At 69.2% G+C, this 10,519-nt stretch overlaps 1 protein-coding gene across 1 annotated transcript; it reads right to left on the bottom strand.

The window, feature by feature from the left end:
* Positions 1-5,918: 5,918 nt before the first annotated feature.
* Positions 5,919-10,285, bottom strand: IRX1 (iroquois homeobox 1). The gene is made up of 4 exons (XM_037530068.2): positions 9,952-10,285; positions 6,486-7,494; positions 6,184-6,256; positions 5,919-5,976 (listed from the first exon to the last, which is right to left on the bottom strand). The coding sequence occupies exons 1-4, from the start codon at positions 10,225-10,227 to the stop codon at positions 5,919-5,921; spliced, it is 1,416 nt and encodes a 471-aa protein (XP_037385965.1). The 5' UTR covers positions 10,228-10,285.
* Between the last annotated feature and the right edge of the window lie 234 nt (positions 10,286-10,519).

Genomic DNA, 10,519 nt, shown 5'->3' on the forward strand with positions numbered 1-10,519 from the left:
CGTGCCGACCCGCCACCGCGAGTTACCCCGAGGGCGCGGGCTGTGGCTCTGCGGGGGCCGCGCGGGCGGGTGTGGGGCCCCGAGGACGGCCGAGGGGTGGCGGGGCGCTGCCGGCTCACCCACCCGCGGCGCCCCGGGGAGGCCGGGCCAGCAGAGGCGCCAAGGCTTCTCCTCCGTGGAGCCGAGTCGCGGGGGGCGCGCGCTTCCAGCGCCTGGGAGTGAGGCGTGCGGGCTGCGCTGCCGAGAGGCTTAATTACTCCCCGCAGGACTGCCCCGCAATCTGCTGACATTTAGCCCCGACCTTGCAAATCCTCGGTAAATATTAATACATCAGCTCAAACAGGGCTGTTGTTTCATGGGCGCGCGGCGCCCGGAGCTTGGCCGCGGCCGTGGAAAACCACCCGCGGCCGAGGGACGCGCTTTGATGCGGCGTCTCCGCGCTGGGCCGAGGCCGCAGCTGCCGCCCCTCAGACGCCTCCGCTTCCCTTTGTGCGCCCGGAGCATCCAGAGCCTGGGGAGAGGAGAGAGCTGGGGGCGGGGGGAATCGTGCTGATCTGGGAGGCTGGAAATTTTAATGACCCGGGAGGTGCATCCTCCAATCTGGGCGGCCTCGAGTCCCGAGACCGGCACCCCCTGGACCCGGGCTGCAGGCGCGCCCTCCCCGGCACGGCCTGGCCCCCAGACCCAGGTCCACCGGCCCAGGGGCGCCCGAAGGAATGGCCCGTCTGGATCGAATTTGCAAAAGGAAGACGAATGTCGGTTGCCTTTTGACGCTGTGGGGTGTGGCGGGGCATTTCCGAGGTGCATTGCTGTGCAGCCTCGAGCTCAGATCTCTATTATTGACTTATCGCCTCATAAATATTCTGCAATTCCTAATGGCTGCGCGTTTGCTCTGGGCCCGCGGAGGCCCCAAAGTTCTGGGGCAGGAGAGCGGGCCGCGAGGCCACATTTGGCTTTCAGATGCGCTGAGTGCAGAGCTAATGCGTGATTAATTTTATTCATAAAAATGTTAATCACTTCATTGTGAGATCTTTTTAACATTCAGTGCAGCGCGCACCTTTTTAATTTCTCTTGCCCACCGCCTCGCAGATGTATTTAATATTTTCAGACACGGCCATAGCGATCCGCCGACCCAGCAATTAAGCATACGTTTAAAATTCAACAACAAGCAGCCACAGCGGCGACAAACAAGCAAACAGGAGAAGGCACGGAGGAGCGGAGACTCACCCCTGCAGCCCAGACCTGTTGGGGGGGCAACGCCCCCAGCAGCCACCCTGCCTGCAGGGAAGAGCCCGGAGAGGGCCGGGGCCTTCCTGGCTGGAGCCAGCCGCCTCCGGCGCGGGAAGGGCAGCTTGGAGCCCAGGGACTCAGCAGTACAGCCCTCGGGGTCGGGTTTGTAAGACTGAAACTGCCGGGCCTCGTTCACCTCCCAGCCCCACTGCAGAGGTGGGTCCTGGTGTCGGTTCTGGAAGCGGGGTGCTGGCTACGTGCATTGACTTCCCCACCGGGCCCCTGTACAGCCCACGCGTGTGTCCCCGCTTTCAGTCTAAGCACCCAGGACACTGCGTAAATGGATCAGGGGACCAGAGAACCCACAGGGTCTTCAGAAGCCAAACAGCAGCATCAGAAAGAGCTGCCCAAGGCGCCGGCTCCAGGCGGAGGAGGCTGCCAGTCCCCCCCAGCGTCAGCTCACACTGGAGCACAGCCCCACCCCACTGCGGGGGGGGGGGCGCTGAGAGCAGGGCCTGCAAAGGAGGGGTCACCCAGGTGCACCCCTCCTCAATTTTGGCCAACTTCCCATCAGGACAACCCCAGAACCTGGGCCGCTCCAGGGGCTGCCTGCGCCAGGCCAGGCCCTCGCGGGCTGTGGCTGCCTCCTTTGAAAAAGAATTCTTAAAGATGTCGCCACCGCATCGCTTTAAAGATGAGTATGTGGACATTACATATTAATGCATTTTCTCCTGCCTAACATTACCTTTTTGCTTTCATTTGAAATTAAAACATTCTGTACATCCCCCTCCCCAGCGCGTGGGCCGCAGGCCCCTCTGAGCAGCCCGGTTCCGGAGGCGGCGGGCTCTGCACCCGGCCTCAGCGAGGCGCAAAGTCCGCAGTGCCCGGGATGACCTCCGGGGCTATCCTCAGAGCCACCGGCTCCGCAGGGCGCTGCCAAAGCGCCTCCTCAGAGCTGAGCGGCTCCATCACTGTGGGCCTGTCACGGGTAGGCCGCTCAGCCTGTGCCTGGGGCGGGCAGCCGGAGCCCTGAAAACTGAGGTCCGATCCCCGCTCACCTGGCTGGGCTTCACACCCTTCCAGGGCAGCTGGGAGCAGCCCTCCTGCCCGGCCACCTTCAGGCCCACCCTGGACTCCAGACCTGGAACACGCCTGCCCCTGCTTGCCCAGCCAGGGCACCTCTCCAGCGGTGGGTGGGACTGGGTGCCGGGACCCCACCCCCACCCCCACCCGGCAAGTCTGGGCCGCAAGCAACCAGATAGTTGGGGCCTGGAAGAGGCTGACTCAGGTCACGGTGCTCTGTGCTCCCTCCCGCCGTGGCAGTGGGTGAAAACAGCTTAGGCTTTCCAAGTCCCTGCGTACCCCAAATCCCCGAGGAGCGGGCACCCTCACCCACAACCCTCCCAGGACCTGACTTTATCCCCTCCTTTCAGGCCCCCAACTCGGGCGCCCCAGAGACAGAGCCCCACCTCACCCCAGCTGGGCTCTGTCTCCCGGCAGGGGCCCAGATTGACTTCAGTTGCCCACGTCAGTGCCCATAAATCCTGGGTCTCCACCAGGCAGCCCCAACCTCACCTTGAGCCCTGCCTGGCACTGTCAGGCAGCCCTTGCACCTGTCGGAAGCCTCCAGAAGGGGAAGAAGGATGGTTGGAGGCCTGGGAGTGCCTGCTCAGGACAGGCCTGGGTGCCGCGTCCGGGGCCTGCCCTCGCCCCAGTCAGGGTTCAGGGCTGGGGCCCACCCGCGGGCATCCCTGGCCCCCCACTCCACCCTGCCCGTCCCCTTCCCTCCTCCGGCCCCCTCCGGCTCCTGCACACTGTCGGAGAGCCGTCTGCAAGGACAACTGAAACTTTATAGCGCATGATTCATCGGGCGGCGAGCCCCTCGGAGCCACGGCGGTATTACATTCATCAGTGTCAGAGCTCCCAACCCGAGATATGAATATGAATTCTCCATATTGCAGGCGAGATAAATGTGCGGGTGAAGATAATTGATCGGGGAGGAGGGAAGGGCGGTGGGAGCAGAGAGGTCAGACTCCTGCAGGCAGAGTGGGCCAGGGCCTGTGTCCACTCCCCAAGTCCTCGGCTGAGAAGGAGGGCTGGCCTAGGAGGACGGTGCCCCCAAGGTCTCCCGGGGTCTGGAGCAGAAAGGGGGGTCGGCAGTGTTTGTGCCCCCAAGACTCAACATACAAGCCCTCACTCCAGACACCGGGTGACCTTTCTTTAGGGACCCTTTTCCGGGGGGGCGGGCATTAATCCTGTGCACACCCTCCCTCCTCCGGCCCTTTCAGGTTCAGTCAGCCACCCCCCAAACTGTCCCCAGACAGGGGTGACCAATGGTGAGAGGAAACATCTACACAACCAGAAAGTTGCAGAGGAACCATCTAGAAGAAAAAAGGGAGGGGTTCTTAACCGTCCTCCTCTACCGCAGGAGCTACAGGAGCACTTGGGGCCGTGTGACCCCCCCACCCCCCCCACCCCCGTGGCCGAGCTCAGGCCTGGACTCCCTGGAGAGGCGTGAACAAACAGCTCACAGAGGACAAAACACTTTTCAATACTCGATTAAAAATTCATTCCTCGCTTTTCACTCGAGAAAAGCAATTCCGATGCTGGTGCTGTGCTGTCCTTGCGTGGAAGTCTCGGGGTGGGGGGCAGGGGGCCCTTCAGGACGCCTAGGCTGCAGGCACTGCAGCCTGGTCACCCCACTGGAGAGCTCGTGTTGGTCCAGCCTCCCAGGAGGCAGCCCCCAGGCGCTAAAGCGGGCAGAGGGCAGGAGAGACTGCCAAGGGGGGGCGCAGGCCTGGGGGAGGCAAGGAGAGATGGGGGACAGAGGGCTCAACCGCCCACCTGCAGCCCACCTGCTGCTTCCCGCAGCTGCCAGAAGGCCCCCGCAGAGCCTGGGGCAGGGAGCCTGGCACAGGACCTAGCAGTGCAGACAGCACTCTCGCCAAGGACACAGGGCCCTCTGGCCCCGGTGGCGTGAGGTCTGGGGCTCCTTCCAGGAACTCCGGAGTGGGGAGCGCAGCTGCACGGCCCCGCAGCCTGAGCATGGAGGACACCCCCTGAAATCGCGGGTGCTGCCCTAGGCCTTAAAAATGCCCCACGGGCTTTGCCCAAACGAGCCGCCCACCCCCACATGGCGCACTCAGCAGCCCCAAATGCAAACAAGCGGGTAGCAAATTCCACACAAAGAAAGCAGCTCCGGATTCCCATCCCGGGCAGCCCTAAGTCCAGTTACCCTGAGTTTTGCGCCAAGCCCCAGCCAAGCCCCGGGAATCGCGCACATCCCTGCTGCCTTCAGGACCCTGCTCCGCTGTCTGCCCATAGAGGGCGCCTGGAGCTCGTCCATGCAGGCCGGGGAGCCAGCTGCCAAGGCCACAGCCCCCCACCCCTGGCCCCGGCCAGCCCCTCATCTCCGCTGCCTGCACCCCCAGCCGCTCCTCCCGCCGCCCCGGGACCGGTGGTGGCCCGCGCCACCCCGCGAGCCCCGCCTTCCGTCCCGCCAGCCCTCCGCGCCACCACCCCTTGCTCTGGCCTCCTCTGGCCTGGGGGGTCACCCGTGGGGCTCCTGTCTCTAAATGGACTGGGGGAGGGGGCTGGGGAAGGAGGCCAGAGCCTGGGGGCTGCCCTCCTGGTCCTCCAACGCCTGCGTCCTTTTCCCTGCAGCGGGGTAAGACCAGGGGCAGAGACAGCCACGGCCCGGCCCCCACCAGCAGCCCCCCACCCACCAGACGGGTCCCGAAGGGGCTTGGCGAGGCGGATGTCAGGCCTGGGTGTCGGCTTCCCCGGCCCCCCACTCAGCCTGTGCGCGAAAGGGCCGGTTTCCCTGCGGCCCGGCCGACCTGCAGCCCTGCACACGCGCTTCCAGGAGCTCAACCCCAGGGCCGGGCTCAACAGCCGGCGGGGGCCGCTCTGCCCTGGCCGGGGCGCGGGGCTCCCTGGGAGGCCGGAGGGCGCCTCCGAAGCCCAGACTCGGGCCCTGCTCGAGCTCCCCCAGCACCGAGCACGGAGCTCGGCTCGGAGCCTCCTGGGCAGCCGCGGCAGAGCTTGGAAGAGCCTTCCCGCTCCCGCCGCTGACTGAACCAGATGACTAAAAAACTCACTCCAAGCAAAATTTCCTAGTCCATTACGTCCTCACTCTACCCACGGCCACGGCCCACGCGCCGCGCAGGCGGGAGTGATGAATTGATTCTGAGCCCGAAGCTCTCCTTGGGGACACGCCTGGAAATTCTTTTCATTATTTCCCCGTCGCTGCCCACCTGCGAGGCCGTTTTTACCAAGCGCCGAGAAGGGAGCTCGTTTCTGGCCCGGCCCGGCCCGCCCCAGACAGCCGGCCTGGCGCGCCCGGGAGGGGCCGATCCCGCAGGCCGCGCCCGCCCGGGCCCTGGGGCGCCCCAGCCACACCGCAGCGCCCACAGCAGCATTTCATGGCGTTTATTAGACAAAAATATATGATTTAGACAAGGTCGCTGGCGGCTATTTACACTCTGGAACCACGCTGTGCACAGAGGCGCGGCCGCGAGCGCGCGCGGCTCCCACCGCGAGTCCACGGGCGGGCGGGCCACCCCCTCTGCAGGCAGCGTGGACGGTCGGGCGGCGAGGCCGCGCGTCCGCCCTCGCCGCCCAGTCCGGGGTCCTTCTCCACTCCCCCCTCCCCGCCCCCTCCCCCCGCGAAGGTACCGGCGCCCCGATCAGGCGGACGGGAGCGCGGCCAGGATGCGCGGCGGCCCCTCCTGCGCGGCCAGCGAGCTGCGGAGACGAGAAGACGCGCCGTCAGCGGAGGGCGCGGCCCCGAGACCCCTCCCTCCTGCCCGCCCGCGCCCGGCGAGGGGGCGCCCCAGCGGCTCCCGGCTCGGGAGAAACCCGGGGACCCCTCCAGCCCCGCGCCCCCCGCCCGCCCCGCGGCGGCCTCGCGCGCCCGCCCCCCCCCCTCCCCGCGGCGCGCGGCGGACTCACTTGTCCCGCGCCGGCTGGAAGGGCGACTGGAGCTGCGGCGCCGGCGAGTCGGGCCGGGGGGCCGGGTCTCTCTCTGCGGGGAGGGAAGGCGCGTTAGGACCCGACTCTGCGCGACGCCCGCCCCGACGCTCGGCCCCCCAGGCCCACCCGCCGCCGGGCCGCCCGCGGGAACACCCAGCCCGGCGGGCGCGGGGGCTGGGCCCGCCCGAGCCTGGGCCTCGGGGGCTGACGCCCGGGTCAGGCCCGGTCCGCGCCGCGGCCTCCCCCACCCCAGCCGGGCCGGCCCGGCGCGCGGGCGGTACCTGGGAGCGCGGGGCTGCAGCGGGCCGAGGCCCGGTCGCCGTGGGGCGCCCCCGCGGCGGGCGGCGGCGGGGGCGCGGGCAGGTGCGGCGCGTGGGGCGCGGCGTGGGGCGCGCCGACGCCCAGGAGGGAGCGCATGTTGAGCAGCGAGCCCTGCGCGAGGAACGCGCCGTTGGTCCAGTTGGGGAACTTGCCGATGTGGCACGTGTACAGTCCGTGGCTGGGCAGGAAGGCGGGGTGCTGCAGCGGCGCGCCCGCGGGGGGCCCGTGCGCGCCCGGGGCGCCGGCGGGCGGGGGCGGCGAGGCCTTGGGCGCGCCGTCGGGGCTCGTGGCGGTCTCGGCCAGCGACCAGATCTTGGGCTTATGCGGCGCGCCCTGCAGGCCGCCCGCCCCGACGCCCGGGCTCGGCAGGCGCGTGCAGCCGGGCTCCGCGCCCTCCTTGGCCAGGCCCCGCGGCGAGGCGCGCGGCGAGAGCGCGTCGGCGGCCGCCAGCGGCGAGCCCCGGTCCCGGGACAGCGCGGCGGGGGCCGCGGGCGCCGCGGCCTTGTCCTCCTCGTCCTCGTGGCTCTGGTCCCCGTCGCGCTCGTCCATCTTGTCGATGTCGATGCTCTCCAGGTCGATCTCCTCGTCGTCCTCCGCCTTCTCCGCGTCGCCCTCCGTGTCGCTCCCGAAGAGGCCGCCGTCCTCCGGGTCCTTGCTGCGCGCGCCCCACGTCACCTTGTTCTCCTTCTTGAGGCGCCGGCGCGCGTTGGCGAACCAGGTGGACACCTGCGTGAGGGTCATCTTGGTGATGATGGCCAGCATGATCTTCTCGCCCTTGGTGGGGTAGGGGTTCTTGCGGTGCTCCTGCAGCCAGGCCTTGAGCGTGCTGGTGCTCTCGCGCGTGGCGTTCTTGGGCCGCCCGGGGTCTCCGTACTGGAACTGCCCGTAGGGGTAGTAGGCGGGCGCCGTGTGGGCCGCGAAGGTGGCGGGGTGGACCCCGGGATTGTCCTTGAGTTCGTACTGCGAGCCCTGCAGTCACAGGCCGGCAGGGAGGAAACGGGAGGGGGAGACAGGGGAGGGAGAGAGAGACGTGAGTCCCCAAAGCTGGAAGGGGGCGGCCCTCCAGTTGGCCGGAGAGCAGGGAGACCCTACAAAGCACGAAGGGGGAGCCAGAGCCACCTGCCCCTCGGAACCCCTTTCCACAGACCCGGCACTTGTTTTTTGGTCACTGGAGAAAAGCTCCAGAAAGGGAGCGACTCCGGTGGCCGCAGCTCAGGGGCCCCCTCAGGCTGAGCCGCAGCCCCCCCACTCCACCAAGCAGAGGCCCAGCTTCCCAAGTTTATCTGACTCTGCTGGAGGGGAAACCTTTTAACTAGGCTGAGAAAACATTTTCTCAACGCAAAGCGCCGCCGGCCGAGCTCCCTCCCCTCGACCCTGGGCCGACAAACAAACCGCCCGGCTCTCGGGTCTAAATCCCCTGCAATTTAAAACGAAAGCAAACTCCTTCCCGCCCGCACATTAATCTGCATATAATGGCTCACCACACTCCCGTCCGGCCGGGACAGGTAATTTAAAATTTTAATCCCGACCACCAATGACAACAATAACAAAAGACTCGGTTTTTTTTTTCTAAAATACAAAAGGGGAGCTTATCAGCGGAGCACCCCGCGGGCGGAGCCTGCGCCGCCCGGGCCTCTCCTCGCTGCGTCTCAAGTTCCCTGGGACGGCGAGCACAGGCTGTTTGCAGGCGGTTAGAGGCCCTGATTTATTTGCAATCAATATTCTTTTTATCATCAGTAGTAAAGCACAGCAAGTCAAATTATCCCGTCAGGTTTTTTGGGTAAATAACATTTTATCTTTCTAACAACCTAATTAGGCCTCATTATTACCGTCAATGGCCCGGCCGGACGGCCATGATTTTGTTTTTTGACTCCCAGGCTCCCCTCAGAGCTCCACGGGGTGTGCAGGCCGACGCCGGGGCTAGAGTTTCGGCTTCACGGCCCCAGACCCGGCAGGAAAGGAGAGAAACACACGCGCTCCTCTGGGGGATTCCCGGTCCTGTCCAGGTCCAGGCCGCCATCGCCTTCCCTGCCGGGGCCAAGGCCGCCCGCCCCAAAGGGCTCATCCCTCCTTCAAACACTGTCCCCCCAACCCACACTGTCCCCCAGAACCCACACTTGTCCCCCCAACCCGCACTTGTCCCCACAAGCCGCACTTGTGGGCTCTGAAAACCTCGCTAAGCAAGTGTCGCCTCCGAGCAGCGCCGCGGAGGCCGCGCTGGCAGGGACACTCCCGCCTGGGATAAAGTTGCACGGCCGGCCGGGGACGGCGGTGCCGGTCCCGACGCCCCAGAGAAGAGGCTTCTCGGGCCAAATTTCGCTTTTGCCTCGACCTTGCAAAATGCCGGCGGCGCCCGTCTCCGCACTGTGGCTGCGGCCGTCGGGAAGGCGCTGGGGCCTGGGCCCCGCGGGGAAGTCCTTCCGAGAGGCCCCTTTAGCTCCCTCCTGGCCGGCGCCCGCCGCTGGGCCGAACCGGGCTGGCTCTCCCACGGCGCCGTCTGCGCGCCCGCGCGGCCCTCGAGGAAGGGGCTTTTCCAACTACGCGGAAAAGTTGCGGGAGAGCGCGGCGCGCCCCGGCTGCCGCGCGGCCGGCGCGCGTTTACCTGCCGCCTCCTCTTGGGGCGAGGCTGAAGACTTGGGGACCCGTCCGGAAACCGGGGATCCCTGCCGCCGCCGCGCAAGAGGGGGCGGCCGCCCGCGTCCTCGGCCGCCAGTCACCGCGGCGCGACCGGGATCGGACCGCGCGCCCCGAGCCGGGCCCGAGACCCGGCGGCGCCCCCGGGCACGAACCCGGCCCCGCCGCCCGGCCCACGCCGCGGACCCGCCGCGCCTCCCGGCCCGGGTCGTGCGCGCCGCGTCGCGGGCCGCGGGCAGGAGGCGCTTTCCCTGGGCGCGAACGCGGCGAAAACTTTGGCAACTTGGGAGTCCACCGGCGGCGGCTCTCCGCCCCGCGAGCTGCCGATCCGAGGCGCCCGCCCGCCCCGGGACCGCGGCCGGCGGCTCCTTTGTTACCGGCCTTCGCCGGGCGGGGGCCGGGCGGGAGCGCGGCTCTGCGCTCCGGGGGCGGCGCCCCGAGTCTCCCCGGCCGGCCCGAGCGGCGCGGCGGCCCGGGGAGGGGTCCGGGCACCCCGGCGAGCTCGGCACCCCGGCCGCCCGCCCCGCCGCCTCCAGCCGCCGCGCGCGGGCGAGTTCGGCCTCCGCCGGCCGCGCCCCGGGCCTGCTCCGCGGCCCCGGACCCGGCCGCGCCCCGGTCCCCGCCCGGCCTCCCGCCTCCCGGCTGAGCCGGCGCGGCCGCCGCCCGCGGCCTCCGCGCGCCCGGGCCCCGCCGCCCGCCGCCCGCCGCTGCGATCCCCGCGGAGGCCGAGGCCGGGGCGCGGGCGGGGGGGGGGCGCGGGGCGCGGGGCGCGGGGCGCCCCCGGGCACTCACCATCTGCGAGAAGAGGCTGAGGTCGGCGGCGTAGGGCAGGAAGGCGCTGTAGCTGGGCGCGCCCGCGTAGGGCCCGGCCGCCGCGTACATGCCCAGCACCGAGGTGACGGCGGCCGCGCCCGCGCCCGCGCCCAGCTCCGCCGCCCCGGGCCGGCCCGACGAGGCGGCGGCCGCCGCAGCCGCGGCCGCGGCCAGCACCCCCGGGCGCTCTCCGCCGTAGGCGCCGGGCCCCGCGGCGCCCAGGTACTGCGGGTAGCCCAGCTGCGGGAAGGACATGTCCGCGGCGCGGGCGGGCGGGCGCGGGGCCGCGGGCCGAGGCTGTCTCCGGCCGGTGCTCGCGGCCGCCTCCCGGCTGCGCCCCGATCCGCGATCGCGCGCCGACTGCGGCGGCCGCCTCCGCTCGGCGCGGGGCTCCGGGACCCAATTTGAAGTTGGGGCTGTGATTGGCATCCCCTTGAGCGCTGGCCCCGCCCCGCCGCCCCCGCCCGGCCTCCCGCCCGCCCTCGCGGCCGCGCGCCCCTCCCGGCGAGCACGTGGTGCCCGCGCGGCCGGCGCCTCCAACCGGGCG

The sequence above is a fragment of the Talpa occidentalis genome, unplaced genomic scaffold (assembly GCF_014898055.3).
Source record: "Talpa occidentalis isolate TD23 unplaced genomic scaffold, MPIMG_talOcc4v2.1 talOcc4.6, whole genome shotgun sequence".
Classification (NCBI taxonomy): Eukaryota; Metazoa; Chordata; class Mammalia; order Eulipotyphla; family Talpidae; genus Talpa; species Talpa occidentalis.

Excerpts from the sequence above, each read along its gene's own strand:
- IRX1 (XM_037530068.2), bottom strand. The coding sequence starts at position 10,227 with ATGTCCTTCCCGCAGCTGGGCTACCCGCAGTACCTGGGCGCCGCGGGG. Across the intron at positions 7,495-9,951 it reads TCAGCCTCTTCTCGCAGATG|GGCTCGCAGTACGAACTCAA; the intron begins GTGAGTGCCCGG and ends CTGTGACTGCAG. Across the intron at positions 5,977-6,183 it reads TTCCAGCCGGCGCGGGACAA|CTCGCTGGCCGCGCAGGAGG; the intron begins GTGAGTCCGCCG and ends TCGTCTCCGCAG.